Source organism: Garra rufa, chromosome 14, assembly GCF_049309525.1.
Source record: "Garra rufa chromosome 14, GarRuf1.0, whole genome shotgun sequence".
NCBI lineage: Eukaryota > Metazoa > Chordata > Actinopteri > Cypriniformes > Cyprinidae > Garra > Garra rufa.
The window spans coordinates 2004352-2027159 of NC_133374.1; the positions used below are offsets into that span (position 1 = coordinate 2004352).

The 22808-nt window shown below is 28.7% G+C and overlaps 1 protein-coding gene across 1 annotated transcript in view; it reads left to right on the forward strand.

Annotated features, from left to right (window-relative positions):
- The window catches only part of LOC141285222 (solute carrier family 12 member 9-like), a 34016-nt gene extending 20466 nt beyond the window's left edge, over positions 1-13550 (forward strand). Inside the window, exon 7 of the mRNA XM_073818262.1 lies at positions 13415-13550. Within this exon, the coding sequence (XP_073674363.1) occupies positions 13415-13550 (136 nt within the window). The remainder of the gene's footprint in view (positions 1-13414) is intronic.
- Positions 13551-22808: the final 9258 nt, after the last annotated feature.

The window sequence follows — 22808 nt, forward strand, 5'->3', positions numbered from 1 at the left end:
AAATAAAACGCTTAATAAAATTAAACTCAATCAAAAAAAAATGTAAATGTTTATTTTAAAACAAATAATATAAAAATGTAAAATCTAAAAAGAATTTTAGAATAAAAATGATCAAAATACAACACTTACTAATATTAAATAATAAAAATGTAAAATTTTAAATAAAATAAAAATAATACAATGAAAAAAACACTAAATATGAATTAAATTATAAAAATGTCAATTAAAAATAAGTTTAAAAATAGAAACAACTCAAATAAAACACTTAATAATAATACAATAAAAACACTACATATTTATTCAATTATAAAAATGTCAATTAAAAAATTATTAAAAATAGAAACAACGGAAATAAAACACTTACTTAAAAATAAATGCAATCATAAAAATATAAAACAAAAATGTAAAATATAAAAATACTTTTAGAATAAAAATTATCAAAATAAAACACATAGTAAAAATTTAATAATAAAAATGCTAAAGGAAAATATATAATTAAAAATAAAATAAAAATCATACAATAAAAAACACTTATAGAATAAAAAATGATCAAAATATAACACTAAAAATGTAATAATACAAATTTAAAATTAAAATGTATAATTAAATATAAAATAACATAAAACACTAACTAAAAATGTAATAATAAAAATGTAAAACTAAAATATATAATTAAAAATAAAATAAAATAATACAATGAAAAAAACACTATATATGAATTGAAAATGTAAATTAAAAATAAATGTAAAAATAAAAACACTTACAAAAATAAATGCAATCATAAAAATGTAAAAAATAAAACAAAAATAAAAAAATATTTTTTTAAATAAAAATAATCCAAATAAAACACTTACTAAAAATTAAATAAAAACAATACAATTAAAACACTAAATATGATTTCAATTATAAAAAAGTCAATTCAAAAATAATTTAAAATAGAAACAACGGAAATACTTACTAAAAATAAAAGCAATCATAAAAATATAAAACAAAAAATGTAAAATACTTTTAGAATAAAAATGATCAAAATAAAACACTTACTAAAAATTAAATAACAAGTAAAATTAAAGTATATAATTAAAATTAATGCAATCATAAAAATGTAAATTATAAAACAAAACTGTAAAATCTAAAAATTATTTTAGAACAAAAAATAAATAAAATATATAATATAAATAAAAATAAAACACTGGGATAATAATGGAATTATTAAAAATGTAAAATTAAAATATATAATTAAAAATAAAATCAAAACGCTAAAAGCTACTTGAATTAAAAATACAAAATAATAATAATAATTACAAAAAAAAAAAAAAACAATTACTAAAAAAAGCTGAAATATCTTATTTATAGCCAAACATTATTTAAATAAAATAATATTTTACATCAAAGGGATCAGTCCTAAAACAGGCCTCCAAATCCGCATCACAACCACAGACCCGCAGAACAGTGTCTCAGAGCTAGATTTCACAAAAAACAATCAGAGAAGGAGAATAACTATCAGCCTGACTGATTGGTTAACTAGCTGACCGCCAACTCCTCCATCAGCCGGAGAAACATTAGTTTGCGGCGCAGCGAGCAGATGGAGTAAATAACTCACGGCGCTCAGAGCCCACAAATAAATGACAGAAACAAAGAGCGCCATCATGTTCCTTACTGTAATCAGAGACTGAGATATTTACTGTAGCGCCGCATATTCCTCTAAACCTCAGTCGCTTTCCTCTCAAATCACTCGCTCATAATGAGAGGCCATTAACACTGAACACAGCCATCAGATATCAAATAACCCGCATGCGTCTCTGCTAACCATTACAACGCTTTTGGGGAAATAATCATTGTATTTTCATTTTCCATTACGCTTAGCCACAGTGCAAAGATCATAAATTGTAGTCGCCCACATAAAACCACAATTTCAAGCCTGTGCTGTGACGAACAGATGTGTCCGTGTTCATAGGAAACGTTTGCCTTCCGGCGAATCAGGTGCGTGAGACTCCTGTGGCTCATTAATATTCATGAGCTGATAAAACAGGTAAACTGAAACAACTACTCAAAAAAAAAAAAAAATCAACAGAAATCAAACAAATAACTCTGGTTACTGATTTTTGACTAACAAAATTATGTTCTAGGAACATTTTACTGATTGTCTTACAAGGGTTATAAACATTACTAAATGTTCTCTGAATGCTTTTTTAATATTTTATAAATTGTGCTTTTTTTTGTTTGGTTTTGTTTTTGTTATTTGAACATTAAGGGAACAAAAAGAAAAGAAAAGACAAACTTTAGGTTTCTTGAAAAAGCCTAGCTTGAAAGTTTAAAGCAGCTGTAAAAGCTTTGTAAAAGTTTTGACTTTACATTTACAGTTACATTTATTCATTTAGCAGACACTTTTATTCAAAGCGACTTACAATTGGGAATACAACAAGCGATTCATCCTAAGGAGGCAGTTCAACATAGGAAGTGCTCAAAAATACCATATATCAGGCGTTGTTAGATGAGTACAGGCTAGAAAGGGAAGATCAAGAAAGAGAGGAGAACATTTTTTTTTTAATTGAGTCAAATAGTGTCGAAAAAGATTGGTTCTCAGCAGTCGCTTGAAAACTTTATATAGATGACTAGATGATTAGCATGTTGCTAACATAATTAGAATGTAGTTAGCATGATTCTAACATTTTTCTAGCATGTTTAGTATGTTTCTAGCATGATTAGCAGGTTACTAGCATGTCTTTAGCAAGTTTCTAGCATGATTAGCAAGTTGCTAGCATGTTTCTAGCATGATTAACAAGTTGCTAGCATGTTTCTAGCATGACTAGCAAGTTGTTAGCATGTTTCTAGCATGATTAGCATGTTGTTAGCATGTTTTTAGCATGATTAGCAAGTTGCTAGCATGTTTCTAACATGTTTCTAGCATGATTAGCAAGTTGCTAGTATGTTTCTAACATGTTTCTAGCATGATTAGCAAGTTGCTAGTATGTTTCTAACATGATTAGCAAGTTGCTAGTATGTTTCTAACATGTTTCTAGCATGATTAGCAAGTTGCTAGTATGTTTCTAACATGATTAGCAAGTTGCTAGCATGTTTCTAGCATGATTAGCAACTTGCTAGCATTTTTTCGACACAAATAGCAAGTTGCTACCGTCTTTCTAACATGATTCTAGCATGATTAGCAAGTTGCTAACATGTTTCTAGCATGATTAACAAGTTGCTAGCATTTTTCCAACACAAATAGCAAGTTGCTAGCATGTTTCTAACATGTTTCTAACCGGACTAACAAGTTGCTAGCATGTTTCTAGCATGATTAGCATGTTGTTAGCATGTTTTTAGCATGATTAGCAAGTTGCTAGTATGTTTCTAACATGTTTCTAGCATGATTAGCATGTTTCTAACATGTTTCTAGCATGATTAGCAAGTTGCTAGTATGTTTCTAACATGTTTCTAGCATGATTAGCAAGTTGCTGGCATGTTTCTAACATGTTTCTAGCATGATTAGCAAGTTGCTAGCCTGTTTCTAACATGTTTCTAGCATGATTAGCAAGTTGCTAGTATGTTTCTAACATGTTTCTAACATGATTAGCAAGTTGCTAGTATGTTTCTAACATGTTTCTAGCATAATTAGCAAGTTGCTAGTATGTTTCTAACATGTTTCTAACATGATTAGCAAGTTGCTAGCATGTTTCTAACATGATTAGCAAGTTGCTAGCATGTTTCTAGCATGATTAGCAAGTTGCTAGCATTTTTTCGACACAAATAGCAAGTTGCTACCGTCTTTCTAACATGTTTCTAACATGATTAGCAAGTTGCTAGCATGTTTCTAGCATGATTAGCAAGTTGCTAGCATTTTTCCAACACAAATAGCAAGTTGCTAGCATGTTTCTAACATGTTTCTAACCAGACTAGCAAGTTGCTAGCATGTTTCTAGCATGATTAGCATGTTGTTAGCATGTTTTTAGCATGATTAGCAAGTTGCTAGCATGTTTCTAACATGTTTCTAACCGGACTAGCAAGTTGCTAGCATGTTTCTAGCATGATTAGCATGTTGTTAGCATGTTTTTAGCATGATTAGCAAGTTGCTAGCATGTTTCTAACATGTTTCTAGCATTATTAGCAAGTTGCTAGTATGTTTCTAACATGTTTCTAGCATGATTAGCAAGTTGCTAGCATGTTTCTAACATGTTTCTAGCATGATTAGCAAGTTGCTAGCATGTTTCTAACATGTTTCTAACATGATTAGCAAGTTGCTAGTATGTTTCTAACATGTTTCTAACATGATTAGCAAGTTGCTAGTATGTTTCTAACATGTTTCTAGCATGATTAGCAAGTTGCTAGTATGTTTCTAACATGATTAGCAAGTTGCTAGCATGTTTCTAGCATGAATAGCAAGTTGCTAGCATTTTTTCGACACAAATAGCAAGTTGCTATCGTCTTTCTAACATGATTCTAGCATGATTAGCAAGTTGCTAGCATTTTCCCAACACAAATAGCAGGTTGCTAGTATGTTTCCAACATGAATTCTAAATCTGTGCTGAAATAAATATAAGAGAATTATAGAAACAACAGAAGGATTTCCGAAGAACTGAAGCTGAGTGTAGAAATGAGAGCAAACACACAGCGACTGAAGGACAGAGAGACAGAGAGAGATGGAGGAAGAATGAAGCGTCTGAAGGTTATTTGTGTTTGGAAGTGGGTGTTAATTAGCCGTGATAATTACAAACTCTGGAGGAGAGAATTAAAACTAAACATACATACAGAGAGAGAGAGAGAGAGAGAGAGAGAGAGAGAGAGAGAGAGAGAGAGAGACGGAGGGGTTAAAGGTTGAGTATATGTGGGTTTAACCAGTCATCTTCAGCGATGAAGAATTTAATTTGTGTTCTGATGATGGTCACTGAACAAATGCTTTGATAACTATTTAAAAATAGTTAATTTTCTAAAATTATACCTCCACAATATCATATAAACAATAACATTTTTTTCAGTTTCTCAGTCCATGTGAATGTAGGCTAATATAAACTACCTTACTTATTTTGACTTTATTCTCATAGTATTTTGACTTTATTCTCGTAGTATTTCCACTTCATTCTCATAGTATTTCAACGTTATTCTCGTAGTATTTCCACTTTATTCTCGTAGTATTACGTCTTCATTCTCATAGTAATTCGACCTTATTCTCATAGTATTATGACGTTATTCTCGTAGTATTTCCACTTTATTCTCGTAGTATTACGTCTTCATTCTCGTAGTAATTCGACTTTATTCTCGTAGTATTATGACGTTATTCTCGTAGTATTTTGACTTCATTCTCATAGTATTTCAACTTTATTCTCATAGTATTTCCACTTTATTCTCGTAGTATTACGACTTCATTCTCATAGTAATTCGACCTTATTCTCATAGTATTATGACGTTATTCTCGTAGTATTTCAACTTCATTCTCGTAGTATTCTGACTTCATTCTCTGTATTTCGACTTTATTCTTGAAATATTACGACTTTAATTGTAATTTTTCTAAACGCTGTCGTAAAAGTATTAGACAAACATCCAACTAAAACAATTACAAAAAGTTCCATGAGCAATGTATACCATTGTGCGTGAGCATGTGTACCATTTTTGTTATATTTTAATAATGTTATTAAATACCAGATAATAGTTTGTACTGTTTTCAATTGTTTTTTTTTTATTTTCGACATGTTTAATTTTTAGTAAATGTGTCATTTTGATGTCATTTTTATCAACTGTGCCTGTTTTTGTTGAGCTCAATCGTTCAGTAGTGAATCGGTGGTTTGTCGCTGGAGTAAATACTTGAAGTGTGTGTAAACATAAATCAGTGTGAGAACAGAAGTGACATCCGTATTCATCTCCAGTGTGAACATGAACAGCGTGTCTGAAGATCAGATTCATGTGCTTTAGTGGCATGAATCTTTCTTTTTTTGTCTCTCGATCCGTTCATCTGACTGAAGGAGTGAAAGAGTCGAAGCCATGGCAGAAACACTCTCTCTCTCTCTCTCTCTCTCTCTCTCTCTGTCTGTCTGTCTCTCATTCAGAGTTTGATTAAATTCTACACATCATAGAGCCGCGATGAAAGTTGAGAGTAAATCAAAGGATCCGGCTGCTCTTACAGTAAATAAATATTAAATCAATTTTAAAGTGCTGCTGCGGGAGCAGCTTGTGATTGAGTTTATTTCTCTCTCTAGAGACGACCAGCAGATGCAGAGACGCCGATGTCGATGTTTCATCGTTATGCTCCTTCATTTCTTATGTTTATTGGTGGGAGGAGGAACATAGACTGCGTTTGTGTCAATACCTGCTCATGAACACTGGGATTTTTGTGTGTGAGTGTGACATACCAATTTATTTATTTTTTTTTAAATAGTCAGCTTGACTTGTTTTCTAGTAAAATATCCAAAAATCCTTAACAAAAGATGCAATATGGCATAAGATATTAAGATTTTTAAAACAGAAAGTTAAAAAAAATGAATAAAAACTCATATTTCTTTGCTGGCTTTTTACTGAACAGTTGACTCAACATTGGAATTGAATTAATGGATGAATAAATAAAAACATTACATAAAATAAATAAAATATTATATAAAATTAATGTTAAAACAAAAAATATATGAATGTATTTATTAAGAAAAAATAAATAGCATTGTTAAATAAAATATAAAATGTTAAATGAATTATAAATACATTTTATTTGTTTTTATATTTTAAGTATGAAGTATAAAATAAATAATTAACATGCATTAAAATATTAAATTAATGTAGAAAAAGTATAACATGTTGAATAAAATAAAATTTAAAATGTTAAATAAAGTAAGCAAAATGTTAAATAAAGTATAAAACAAATAAATGTAAAGGAAAACAAAATATTACAAGGAATATATTTGTTATTTGTTTTTATATTTCAAGTATGAAATTAACAAATAACATGCAATAAAATATTAAATTAATGAAATAAAATAAAATATGTAAATAAAAATATATAATATATAAAATATTATAAGACAAATAAGAAAAATATTAAAGTATAAAATAAAAACCATATTAAAGAAAACAATCACAATATTAAAATAAAGAAATATTTTCATATTTTTATGTCTTTTTTAGGTAGTTTTTAATACATGTGATAAACTGGTGAATATTGAGGACATGTGTGCTTTTGTGTCAGTCTCTCAGTGTTTGTGACTCTGCTACTTTAAGCCTGAGGAGGGAAAATATGATTTCTTCAAAGTTCAATCCGTAACCTTTCCAAAATGAAATGATAAAATACAAAATATCCAGAAATTTCCCAGCACAAACACCAACATTTCCTGAAAGTGGTCCACAACTCTAAGTGTGTTTGTGTGTGTTAATTAAAGATAAGGTGGCATTGGGCTGCTTTTAAACCAGCGTGTGTACATTATTATGAGTGTGTGTACATTAGGATGTGTGTGTGTGTGTGTGTGTGTGTGTGTGTGTGTGTGTGTGTGTGTGTGTGTGTGTGTGTGTGTGTGTGTGTTGTGGGGTATCAGCGGGGGCTGAAGGGGTAATTTCAGCATGATGGAAGAAGGGCAGAGAGAATAATTTACCCCGTTGAACCTCATGCAGAGAACAGATCTAAACTATTGTGTGTGTGTGTGTGTGTGTGTGTGTGTGTGTGTGTGTGTGTGTGTGTGTGTGTGTGTGTGTGTGTGTGTGTGTGTGTGTGTGTGTGTGTGTGTGTGTGTCAGACCCCTACAGTGACCCCAAATGGGAAACGGACTACAGCAGTCAGTAGACACAGGAAACTCACACTCGTAACACTGCAGGAACACCAATGTACTGATACCAGTAACTGACCTGTAATTGATCAGCTGATTGATCTTCTTAATTACCTGATCAATTCATTAGTCTGACTGACACTGAGTGTGAGGATGGACCTGTGTGACTGATGTCAGAGATGGCCGATAAAAAAAAATTGTAATTAGTGTTTTCTACGATAGCATTTTAAAAAAAAAAATCTAAGATTACGAGATAAAAAAGAAAGAAAAAACATTTCAATAAAGCGAAATATTTCAAAAATTAAGATTTTATTCCTGAAATATTTAGACAATTCTTGTAATATTTCGAGTTTATTCTTGTAAATAATATTTTGACTTCATTCTTGTATTATTTCGACTTTATTTTCATAGTATTTTGACTTTATTGTCATAATATTTCTACTTTATTCTCGAAGTACTCCGACTTTATTCTCGATCTTGTTCCGATCTTATTCTTGTAGCATTCCGACCTTTATCTCGTAGTATTCTGACTTTATTCTTGTAGTATTCCGACTTTATTCTTGTAGTATTCCGACTTTATTCTTGTAGCATTCCGACCATATTCTTGTAGTATTCCGACTTTATTCTCTTAGTATTCCGACTTTATTGTTGTAGTATTCCGACCTTATTCTTGTAGTATTCCGACTTTATTGTTGTAGTATTCCGACCTCATTCTTGTAGTATTCCGACTTTATTCTTGTAGCATTCCGACCATATTCTTGTAGTATTCCGACTTTATTCTTGTAGCATTCCGACCATATTCTTGTAGTATTCCGACTTTATTCTCATAGTATTCCGACTTTATTGTTGTAGTATTCCGACCTTATTCTTGTAGTATTCCGACTTTATTGTTGTAGTATTCCGACCTTATTCTTGTAGTATTCCGACTTTATTCTCATAGTATTCTGACTTTATTCTTGTAGTATTCCGACTTTATTCTTGTAGTATTCCGACTTTATTCTCATAGTATTCTGACTTTATTCTTGTAGTATTCCGACTTTATTCTTGTAGCATTCCGACCTTATTCTTGTAGTATTCCGACTTTATTCTCATAGTATTCTGACTTTATTCTTGTAGTATTCCGACTTTATTCTTGTAGCATTCCGACTTTATTCTCGTAGTATTCCGACTTTATTCTTGTAGTATTCTGACTTCATTCTCGTAGTATTCCGACTTTATTCTTGTAGCATTCCGACCTTATTCTTGTAGTATTCCAACCTTATTCTTGTAGTATTCCGACTTTATTCTCATAGTATTCCGACTTTATTCTTGTAGCATTCCGACTTTATTCTTGTAGCATTCCGACCTAATTCTCGTAGTATTCTGACCTTATTCTTGTAGCATTCCGACCTTATTCTTGTAGTATTCCGACTTTATTCTCATAGTATTCCGACTTTTATTCTTGTAGTATTCCGACTTTATTCTTAAAGTATTCTGACTTTATTCTTGTAGTATTCCGACTTTATTCTTGTAGCATTCCGACCTAATTCTCGTAGTATTCTGACCTTATTCTTGTAGCATTCCGACCTTATTCTTGTAGTATTCCGACTTTATTCTTAAAGTATTCTGACTTTATTCTTGTATCATTCCGACCTAATTCTCGAAGTATTCTGACCTTATTCTTGTAGTATTCCGACTTTATTCTTAAAGTATTCCAACTTTATTCTTGTATCATTCCGACCTAATTCTCGAAGTATTCTGACCTTATTCTTGTAGTATTCCGACTTTATTCTTAAAGTATTCCGACTTTATTCTTGTAGCATTCCGACCTAATTCTCGAAGTATTCCCGACCTTATTCTTGTAGTATTCTGACTTTATTCTTAAAGTATTCCGACTTTATTCTTGTAGCATTACGACCTAATTCTCGAAGTATTCCGACCTTATTCTTGTAGCATTCCGACCTTATTCTTAAAGTATTCCCACTTTATTCTTGTAGCATTCCGACCTAATTCTCGAAGTATTCTGACCTTATTCTCATAGTATTCCGACTTTATTCTTGTAGCATTCCGACCTAATTCTCGAAGTATTCCGACCTTATTCTCGTAGTATTGCAACCTTATTCTCGTAGTATTTCGACTTTATTCTCGTAGTATTTTGACTTTATTCTCAAAGTATTTCTAATTTTTTCTCGTAATATTTTGACTTAAAAAATTCAGCTTTGATCACAGCAATCAATTACATTTGAACATATATTCAAATAGTAAACAGCTGTTTTACATTGTAAAATGTTTTATTATTTTTACAGTATTTTTAATCAAATAAATGCAGGCTTGGCAAGCAGAGACTTCTTTCACAAACATTAAAATATCTTAATTATTCCACATTAAGTATTTCAATATTTGCATTTTTGGACATCTGTGAACTTCATTTTTGGGTCGTGGCCCAGCGGTTAAGAACTAGATGTGAGAACTAAACACATAAACCCAGTATAAACGCAGCCGGTTGGCCTGTGAGTGTAAATGCGCTGTGGAGCCTGACTAATATCTGTACTGTGAAGTAAAGCTGCCGCTCGCAGTTAGGTTCTCTCTCTTTAAACGGTTTATGTGTTTCTCTGAGACATTTAACTTCAGCTCTGAAATCACATTTAGGAGTAAAACTGCGACCCAGAAAGAAAATGAGAGAGAATGTGAATGAATGAGGTTCTGTTGTGGAGACAGAAAACAAAGAGAAAGAAAGAAAGATGCTGAAAGAAACAGAAAGCCGTGTGTGAAGAGACAGATAAACAGAGTCAAACGAGTGTGAAGAGAAACAGAAACACATTTGCAGCCGACGAGAGACACAATCACCAGAGAAGCTTTTATATTCCTGCTGACATTACACACATTTCACTTCAATGACTTTAAATCATATGTGAGTAAATATTTGTACTGTGGGGTCCAAACATCTGAGTGTACATTGAAAATCTGGAAATAAACATCAAAGTTCAATTATTATTATTATTATATATTAATAATTTTACTAAAAACAAAAAGGACTAATCCAAAAGTCATTAAGAAGTATTTTTTGCATCTCAAGTAAAATTGTCTTTCTCCAGATTTGTTTATATTTATTTATATTTGATATATTTCAGGTGAAAACTAGTGAAAACAAATGATAAAATAATAATAACTGTAAAAAATTATTAGGATTTTCTGTTTTTCTTCTATTTCTAAATTAATTTATCTTTTTTTTAGCATTTTTTTAATTTACAGTGAAAAACAAGTAAAAAAAAGCTAATAAAAACATAAGTCATTTTTTGCTTCAAGTAAATGTATATTTTTTTTGTATTTTTAGATATTTTTTACTGTACAGAAAATTATCAAAAAGGCCAACTAAAAACTCATTAAGAAGTTATTGTTTGCTTCTCAAGCAAATGTACCTTTTTTATAGCATTCTATATTCATTAAAAGTAATTTAAAAATGATCTTTTCCCAGCATTTGTAGATACTTTTCTGTAAAACAAGTAAAAACAAATGCAAAATAAATAAATAAATAAATAAATAAATGTACATTTTTGTTTAAGATATTATTAAGAAATATTTTTCTTTATTTAGCATTTTTAGGCATTTTTAATCAAAAACAAAAAAGACTAATTAAGAAACATTTTTGGTCCTCAAATTATTTGCTTTTTAAGCATTTTTAGAAATGTTTACTGAAGAACAATTAAAAAAGAAGAATTAAAAACATTTTAAGAAGCAATTTTTTGCTTCTTGAGTAAATGTACCATTTTCAGCATTTTTTATATTTTTACTGAAAAAAACAAAAACAAAAATAGACTAATTAAAAACTTGTTGAGAAGTCTTTTTTAGCTTTGAGTAAATGTATAATTTTTCAGTATTTTTAGATATTTTTACTGTAAAAAAATGACTAAAAAAGGCTAAGTAAAAATCATTTGTCATTTTTTTTAAACATTTTTCCCGAAAAAAGACTTTTTACAGCATTTTATAACTTTTTACTGAAAAACATTTAAAAAAAAAAAAGACTCATTAAAAACGTATTTGAGGAATAATTTTTGCTTCTTGAGTAAATTTACCCTTTTTCAATATTTTTACTGAAAAAAGACAAAAATGGACTAATTAAAAACTCATTAAGATTTGTTTGTGGCTCTCAGATTAACTGATTTTTTTAGCATTTTTAGATATTTTTAATGGAAAACAATCTAAAAAAAAAGACCAATTAAAATATATTTAAGAAATATTTTTTTGCTTCAAGTAAATCTAACCTTGTTAAGCATTTTTAGATATTTTTACTGTAAAAAAGACTAAAAATAAACTAATTAAAAACTCATTGAGAAGTCTTTTTTTGCTTCAAGTAAATTTAACATTTGTAAGCATTTTTAGATATTTTTACTGTTAAAAAATGACAAAAAAATGACTGACTAAAAACTTATTGAGAAGCCTTTTTTTGCTTTAAGTAAATGTATCCTTTTGAAGGATTTAAAGATATTTTTACTGTAAAAATGACTAAAAATGCCAACTAAAAACTCATTAAGAAGTAAATTCTTGCTTAAATGAAAAAAGTAAATAAATCCTTTTGCTGAATTTTTTAAATATATTTTTTTTTACTAGAAAACAAGTAAAATAGGGCTAAATAAAAACAATTTTTTGCTGCCTGTAACCTTTAAGTCCAAAACATTTTGAATTTAACAGGGTTGACATAAAAAAAACCTGAATAAATAAATAATAAAATTAACTATACAATAGATTGTTAAATGATTAATTTTTTATTAAAGTACTTTTAAAGAGACACTGCAGGCAAAAACACATTTTTTTTCATACACCTGTCAAGTTAGAGATTTTGGGCTTTTTGGTTTTTCATAAAGTGTTTTGTCAGACTAGTGGAAAGAAAACATGCAAAAAATATGTAATATAAAAAGTCTAATTATAACTTCTCATTATTTTGACTTTTTATCTCATAATTATGAACTAAAATCTCATAATTTAGATTTTGCATGATTAATTTCTCATGTTTGACTTTTACTTCATAATTATAACTTTCAGTTGTAGTTTTGTAGTTTTCATATTTATGACTTCTCATATTTGTGACTTTATGTCATAATTATAACTTCTCTTTAATTATGAACTAAAGTAGTATTCATTTAGATTTTTCATTTGTAGATGTTTCTAACTAGAAAAAGAGTTAAAAGACTAACTAAAAACTGTTAATAAATATTTCCCAAAATCCCCTTAGTAAAAACTTCTGACTCTAACATGCCAAAAAAAATCAAACAAGAACTTTGAAACTGACTTCATCCAGTGTTTATATTTTTGTTCTAGAAATGTATGCAAATTAATGCATATTTCATTAAATAGTGGCTCATTTGCATATTAAAACCTAAGATTTCAGAAAACTTGCAATACAAAAAATGTTTGCAATTATCAAAGTAATCAATCTGCTGGGTATGTAAGGTCATAACTATTAGTTATTTTTTACCCTATTCACCTGCAGTTTCTCGCCTTATATTAAGTGTAAATAACAAAGTATATGAAGAAAACTGACAGAAAATAGTTGTAGGAAAAAGCCACTGCAAAACAAACACTGAGAGATTCATCTAATTTTTTCAGTCTAATTATGATGATTAACACTAAATGTTTTAGTGAGAGAAGGTCATAGACACTCAGAGCTTGTATTTCCACGACTATAAGATGATCTGATTCACAAGTGTTCAGAGACTCTTCATCTTCATCGTCATTCACCTGTTACTGAGACGCTCAGAAACACACAAGCGACACACTTCACCTTTCAACACGAAGCGTGTGGAGCCGTTCTGGCCTCACGCCCGGATGTGGCCGCTCTGAGCGAGAGAACGTGTGTTCGCCGGACCCGCTGTGTGTGATTTGCAATTCTAATGATGCATTGAACAACATGGAGGCCAAACACTTGTGTTGAAGCTGCAGAAACAAACCTCTGTTCCAAAATCACACACACACACACACACACACACACACACACACTGTTCCGTGTTGCTGCTCTTGTCAGACACCGATTGGCTCAGATAAACACCCGTCCGGCCAAACGCTCAGAGCAAACACCCAAAAACCTGAAATCCACAGCTACCAACCTGATGAAAGTGAGCAGAGATCTTCATCATCTGCTGGATCAATAGAGCTAGCAACAGGCAGGTCATGGGTTCGATCCTGTGAGACACATACATAGTGATCATGTCAATAGCTTGAATTTAACATGAGGTACTTCATTACATTAATGCATGCATTCATGCAAGAGTTTGAGCAGAAATACTGACTGAGTTTGGGAGCGGGGCTTATTGTTTACATGTAAATTACATTCAATTATAGAGATAACAATGTTATTATTGATAGTTCAAACATAAACTATAACACAAAATTTAAATAAAGCTTAAGTTAAACAACATAAATATTAGCTAAAAAAAATTGTGTAAAAAAAAAAAAGAAAGGTGTAGAATTTGTTTAGAACCTATTTTCAGTCAGATAAATCATAACTAATAGTTACAAAATAAATGGCAAGTGACATTTAATTTAATGTGACATTCTGAATTAAAAAGACGTAAAATGTAATATAATAATCCTTGTTTCAAATGTTTAAAAAAATATTTTTTTTTTACTGTGAAACTGAAATAGTCTAAGTTTAGGCATTTTTGAAAATTATTAGAAAATGTTTATGGTAATTAAAAAATTAAAGTTTTAATAAATTACAAAAAAAAAAAAAATAATAATAATATATATATATATATATATATATATATATATATATATATATATATATATGTGTGTATATATTTGGAATGATTAAAAAAAAATGATTTACCTGGAAACAGTTACAAAATAAACAGGTGATGCGTTGAAATTTTTAAGTGAACAGACTGGAAATGTAATCCAATAATCTGTTTCAATTACTTATATATATATATATATATATAGAAGCACAACAAAATGATTAACATTTCAACTAAAATTAGACTGTTTTCAGGGAACAAAGTAAAAAACTAATGAAAATAAATGCCATTGCTCATGCAGTGTTTTAGATTTTTTTAATCTCATAATTATGAACTAGTATCTCATAATTTAGATTTTTCTTAATTATGACTTCTCATATTTGTGACTTTATATGTCATAATTATAACTTCTCATAAGTTTGACTTTTCATTTCACAATTATGAACTAGTATCTCATAATTTAGATTTTGCATAATTATGATATCTCATATTTGTGACTTTGTCATAATTATATCTTCTTATGATTATTTTGACTTTTTTATCTCATAATTATAAACTAGTATCTCATAATTTAGATTTTTCTTAATTATGACTTCTCATATTTGTGACTTTGTCATAATTATAATTTCTTGTTACAATTTTGACTTTTTGTCTCATAATTATGAACTAGTTTCTCATAATTTAGATTTTTCTTAATTATGACTTCTCATATTTGTGACTTTATATGTCATAATTATAACTTCTCATAAGTTTGACTTTTTATTTCACAATTATGAACTAGTATCTCATAATTTACATTTTTCATAATTTTGACTTTTGAGATTTTTCATCATTATGACATCTCATATTTGTGACTTTATATGTCATAATTATAACTTCTCATAAGTTTGACTTTTTATTTCACAATTATGAACTAGTATCTCATTATTTACATTTTTCATAATTTTGACTTTTGAGATTTTTCATCATTATGACATCTCATATTTGTGACTTTATATGTCATAATTATAACTTCTCATAAGTTTGACTTTTTATTTCACAATTATGAACTAGTATCTCATTATTTACATTTTTCATAATTTTGACTTTTGAGATTTTTCATCATTATGACATCTCATATTTGTGATTTTATGTCATAATTATAATTTCTTTCATAATTTTGACTTATCTCATAATTATGAACTAGTATCTCATAATTTAGATTTTGCATAATTATGACATCTCATATTTGTGACTTTGTCATAATTATATCTTCTCATCATTATTTTGACATTTTATCTCATAATTATGAACTAAAATCTCATAATTTAGATTTTTCATAATTATTACATCTCGTATTTGTGACTATATCATAACTTCTCATTATTTTGACTTTTTATCTCATAATTATGAATTTGTATCTCATAATTTAGATTTTGCGTGATTAATTTCTCATGTTTGACTTTTACTTCATAATTATAACTTTCAGTTGTAGTTTTGTAGTTTTCATATTTATGACTTCTCATATTTGTGACTTTATGTCATAATTATAACTTCTCTTTAATTATGAACTAAAGTAGTATTCATTTGGATTTTTCATTTGTAGATGTTTCTAACTAGAAAAAGAGTTAAAAGACTAACTAAAAACTGTTAATAAATATTTTCATGCCTTTTAAAACATTTAAGTCCAAAACGTTATACATTTAACAAGGTTGACAACAGTGTTGGGAAAAGTTATACTTTTAAAATATTGAGTTACTCCCTAAAAAAGTAACTAATTATGTTACTCAGTTACATTTTATGGAAAGTAATGCGTTACGTTACTTTTGCGTTACTTTTTAAATCTGGGCAGGACTTGCTTGTTTGTTTTTAATATAAAAAGTTATATTTTTGTCAAATGTAAAAGCCTTTTCACACCAAAAGTAAATATACGTCTGTACAAAAAAAGTTAACTCTTCAGCAATAAAAAAGGGAAAACAAATGTTAGATTATCTTGAGTATTTTTTGCTTATTAGTATGGATGCATTCATAAAATGGGATTAAATACATAATATTAGTATTATTTAACATATTTAATTATTCAATTTCAGTGTTTTTATTAATTTTGAAGAACACTGTATCTATTTTTTAGTGAGTGAGATGAATTAATGCATGTTCACATTTATTCTAGAACTAAAGTCACATCTTACTCACAGTTTCTCTCAACATGGGGACAGGAGAGCTTTTAATCAATAAATGGGGGGAAAGTAACTGGCGTTACTGATTTGAAAAAGTAACTCTGATATTTTCTTGTCAAATAAAAAGAAATGCGTTACTTTACTAGTTACTTGGAAAAAGTAATATTGTTACTGAACTTGCGTTACTAATAATGCGTTACCCCCACTCGTGGTTGACAAATAAAATAAAATTAATGAATAATTAATGAATTAATAAAAGAATGAATGCACAAACGAATAAATAAATTAAAGCAAATTGTAAATATTAAAAGCTATAATAATAACAACACTAAGACGATAAAAAACAAACCCATGAACAGACAAAGACAGACAGAAAGACAGCTTGTGTTTTATTCTGTTCATGTCGTCTGTGACTGACAGCTTTTTACGGTCACATAGTCTCTGTGTGTGAAGAACTGTAAAGTGACATTCTCTGAGAAGATCTGACTGCTATGTGCTTGACTGATCACTCAGCGTCTGACGGATAGACAGACAGACAGACAGACAGGTCTGCATAATGATTTGCCACCTGTAGAGTGAGCATCAGAGCCCACAGAGCAGCACATCACATATGAGATTCACACACACAGACAGACAGACAGACAGACAGCGGCTTCATCCATCTGGATACGGCAGAATGAGAGTGTGAAAGCGCCATTTACCTCATAGTGTGTAATTACTTTGGCAAAAGACCACGAGAGCCAGAGACAGAGAGACAGACGGACGGACAGAGAGAGAGACAGACAGCAGAGCAGGTGTTTAAACAGAGAAATGAGCAGAAAACAACAATGAACAGCAGAGAAACACATGAATAATCCTGAACTCAGATCATCACGCTTTCAGATCTACAGCACTGCTACAGTAAGACAAAACAAGCATTCAAATACTCATTTAACACCTCTAAAAATATTTCTTTAAAATAAAATGTAATATAATTTAGATTAATATAGATGCCAAGCTCTAAAACATTTAATTGGATAGACATTTTAAGTAAAAAATATTTGGAAAATTTCTTAGTCCTCATCCAACAAAGGAAAAGTCATGGGAACATTTTAGAAAATGACAAAAAAAAATGTGCAAAAATTCAATAAATATATACATTCAATCAATCAAAGATTTGATCTAAATAAATAAACAATTAAAAGTACAGTATATAGTGAGTTAAAATATTTTAAAATGCATTTAAAGCACTAAAATAATCATAAACAACCCACAATTAATTTTTTTAATAATGAAAAAATAAAAAAGACTTATCTCATATTTATAACTTAGTATCTCACAATTTAGACTTTTTATTTCATCACTTTTTTTATTTATGACTCACATTTACTGTCATAATTCAAACTTCTTGTTATATTTTTATCACATAATTACAAACTTGTATCTCATAATTTAGATTTTAAATGATTATGACTTCTTATATTTGTATTTATGACTTAGCATCTCATAATTTATACTTTTTATTTCATTATTACTTATTCTCATATTTGTGACTGTCATAATTATAACTTTATCCTAATTTTGACTTTTTATCTCATAATTATGAACTAGTATCTCATAATTTAGATTTTGCATAATTATAACTTCTGTTTGTGACTTTTATGTCATAATTATAACTTTATGTTGAAATTTTGCCCTTTTATTTAATAATTATGACTTACTATCTTACAAGCTAATTTTGACTTTTTATCTCAGAATTATAATGAATATTGAAAGAAAAAAGGCTTATATTTATGACTTAGTATCTTATAATTTAGATTTTTTATTTCATCATTATGCATTCTTTGTGATTGTCATAATTATTACTTTTGTCATAGTTTTGATATTTTTAACTCATAATTATGAACTAGTATCTCATAATTTAGATTTTGCATAATTATGACTTCTCATCTTATTTTTGACTTTTATCTTATAATTATCAACTAGTATCTCATAATTTAGATTTTTCATAATTATGACATCTCACATTTGTGACTTTATATCATAATTATGACATCATAATTTTGACTTCTCATGTTTGACATATGTCTTAATAATACTTACCTTTTATCTCATAATTATAAACTAGTATCTCATAATTGATATTTTGCATAATTATGACTTCTCATATTTGAGACATAATTATAACTTCTCATCATAATTTTGACTTTTTATCTCATAATGACCTACTATCGCATAAATTAGATTTCTAATCTCAGAATTATGATTTAGTATATAATTTTCACTTTTTATCTAAGAATTGTCTAGTATCTCATATTTTTGAGTTTTATGTTTTAAGTCGTAACTTTTAACTTTTTGTCTCATAATTATAATATAGTATCTCATAATTTCGATTTTGCATGATTAACATCTCATGTTTGACATTTATATCATAATTATAAAATTTTTGTTGTAATTTTGATGTTTTATTTCATAATGATGAGTATCTCACAATTTAGATTTTGCACGATTAACTTCTCATATTTGTGACCTTATAAGTATAACTTCTTGTCATAATTTTGACTTTTTATCTCATAATGACTTACTATCTCATAATTTTTCTCATTTTTTTAAAAGTTTTAAGTCGTAATTTCAACTTTTTATCTCATGATTATGAACTAGTATCTCATAATTCAGATTTTGTATAATTATGTCTTCTCATATTTGTGACTTTATAAGCCATAATTATAGCATATCATAATTTCAACTTTTTATCTCATAATTATGAACTAGTATCTCATAATTCAGATTTTGTATAATTATGTCTTCTCATATTTGTGACTTTATAAGCCATAATTATAACATATCATAATTTTGACTTTGTATCTCATAATTATAAACTAGTATCTCATAATTTAGATTTTTAATCTCATAATTATGATTTAGTATATTTATATCTCAGAATTGTGTCTAGTATCTCATACTTTTGAGTTTTGTTTTTAAGTCGTAATTTTAACTTTTTATCTCATAATTATGAACTAGTATCTCATATTTTAGATTTTGCATAATTATGACTTCTCATATTTGTGACTTTATATGCCATAATTATAGCATATTAAAATCATATCATAATTTTGACTTTTTATCTCATAATTAGAAACTAGTATCTCATAATTTAGTTTTTGCATGATTAACTTCACATATTTGTGACCTTATGTCATAATTATAACTTCTTGTCATAATTTTGACTTATCTCATAATGACTTACTATCTCATAATTTAGATTTTTAATCTCATAATTATGATTTAGTATTTAATTTTGACTTTTTATCTAAGCATTATGAACTAGTATCTTATTTAAATTTTGCATGATTAACTTCTTATATTTGTGACTTTGTCACAATTATAACTTCATCATAATTTTGACTTTTTATCTCATAATGACTTACTATGTCATAATTTAGATTTTTAATCTCATAATTATGATTTAGTATATAATTTTTAATTTTTGTCTCAGAATTGTGTCTAGTATCTCATACTTTTGAGTTTTATGTTTTTAAGTCGTAATTTTAACTTTTTATCTCATAATTATGAACTAGAATCTCATAATTTAGATTTTTTTATAATTATGACATCTCATATTTGTGACTTTGTCATAATTATAACTTCTCATCATAATTTTGACTTTTTATCTAAGAATTGTCTAGTATCTCATATTTTAGATTTTGCATAATTATGACTTCTCATATTTGTGACTTTATATGCCATAATTATAGCATATTAAAATCATATCATAATTTTGACTTTTCATCTCATAATTAGAAACTAGTATCTCATAATTCAGATTTTGTATAATTATGTCTTCTCATATTTGTGACTTTATAAGCCATAATTATAACATATCATAATTTTTACTTTTTATCTCATAATTATGAACTAGTATCTCATAATTCAGATTTTGCATAATTATGTCTTCTCATATTTGTGATTTTATAAGCCATAATTATAACATATCATAATTTTGACTTTTTATCTCATAATTATGCACTAGTATCTCATAATTCAGATTTTGCATAATTATGTCTTCTCATATTTGTGACTTTATAAGCCATAATTATAACATATCATAATTTCAACTTTTTATCTCATAATTATGCACTAGTATCTCATAATTCAGATTTTGCATAATTATGTCTTCTCATATTTGTGACTATATAAGCCATAATTATAACATATCATAATTTCAACTTTTTATCTCATAATTATGCACTAGTATCTCATAATTCAGATTTTGCATAATTATGTCTTCTCATATTTGTGACTTTATAAGCCATAATTATAACATATCATAATTTCAACTTTTTATCTCATAATTATGCACTAGTATCTCATAATTCAGATTTTGCATAATTATGTCTTCTCATATTTGTGACTTTATAAGCCATAATTATAACATATCATAATTTCAACTTTTTATCTCATGATTATGAACTAGTATCTCATAATTCAGATTTTGTATAATTATGTCTTCTCATATTTGTGACTTTATATGCCATAATTATAACATATCATAATTGTGACTTTTTATCTCATAATTATGGACTAGTATCTCATAATTCAGATTTTGTATAATGTCTTCTCATATTTGTGATTTTATAAGCCATAATTATAACATATCATAATTTTGACTTTTTATCTCATAATTATGCACTAGTATCTCATAATTCAGATTTTGCATAATTATGTCTTCTCATATTTGTGACTTTATAAGCCATAATTATAACATATCATAATTTTGACTTTTTATCTCATAATTATGAACTAGTATCTCATAATTCAGATTTTGTATAATTATGTCTTCTCATATTTGTGACTTTATAAGCCATAATTATAACATATCATAATTTTGACTTTTTATCTCATAATTATAAACTAGTATCTCATAATTCAGATTTTGTATAATTATGTCTTCTCATATTTGTGACTTTATAAGCCATAATTATAACTAGGGCTGTCCCCGACTATGAATTTTCATAGTCGAATCAGAATTTTCGAATCTTTCTATAGTCGACCGATAGTCGAATCATCTTATGTGTGTGTGTGAATGGGTTGGGAGGGGCACGACACTATAGTCAGCAGGAGGGTAAAACTATTTTTATTTTATTTTATAAGCGACCAAAACTGCCTGCCAACTGACAGACAAACTTATTTAGGTTTAAATAAAAACACAGAACGCGTCTTTTAGTTCTAAAAACGCGAGGCGCACAGCACTGCCTTTTTTGGTGACTTTTAATGAAAGGGCAGTGTGCTGCGGTTTTTTTATGTTGCTAAGCAACGACCAAAACAGCTGTCCTGTCAGTCAATTCAAAGGATTATAGCGCGAGCGCTCTAACTTAGTTTTTTGCTGTTAAGTAAACTGTCATATTAGCAGAAACCCTAAATAATACAGCTCCGGGTTACCCACGATAGACACCAAAGGTTTCTCCTCCATTTCTTGCAGTCTCCGGACTTTTTAAGCAACGGTAAACTTTCGCCATCACAACAGAAGACCCGCATCTCCATTCATTCGATTGGACAATGGAAAAGAACGCGAATGACGTTGGGTGTTTTTCCGCTCAGAGTTGATTTTTTTTTTTCAACTTCAGGCGCTCAGAGCGCTCCTGCAAAACGCGAGGCGCAGCAGCCGGGGGCGCATAAACAGGGCACAGAACGCTCACTGCCAACAGAAAACCATTCAAAAGAGGCGCCTCCAACTGCAAAAACGCGTCAAGATGGTCCTCATCTCGTCATGCATCAGAGAAAGTGAAAATTAAATTTGTCACAGGGGTGGTTGGAATTATTCACAAACACGTTAAAAATATTTACTGAACGCTTCTTTCTTTTCACTTTTGTTTTTACTGCATTATCATAATCAAAGGTTGTATATAACTTAATATAACCGTACAAAACCAGTAGTTCTGTGTGCAATTAGACATTGAGCACCCCCATATTGGCAAAATGGTATGATGCTCGTTTCACCCGCGAAGATTCGACTGTGAGATCGGTGGTCGAATCAGGCTCCGCATATCGATGCATCGAATCTTCGACTATTCGGGGACAGCCCTAATTATAACATATCATAATTTTGACTTTTTATCTCATAATTATAAACTAGTATCTCATAATTTAGATTTTGCATGATTAACTTCTCATGTTTGACATTTGCATCATAATTATAACGTTTTGTTGCAATTTTGACCATTTATTTC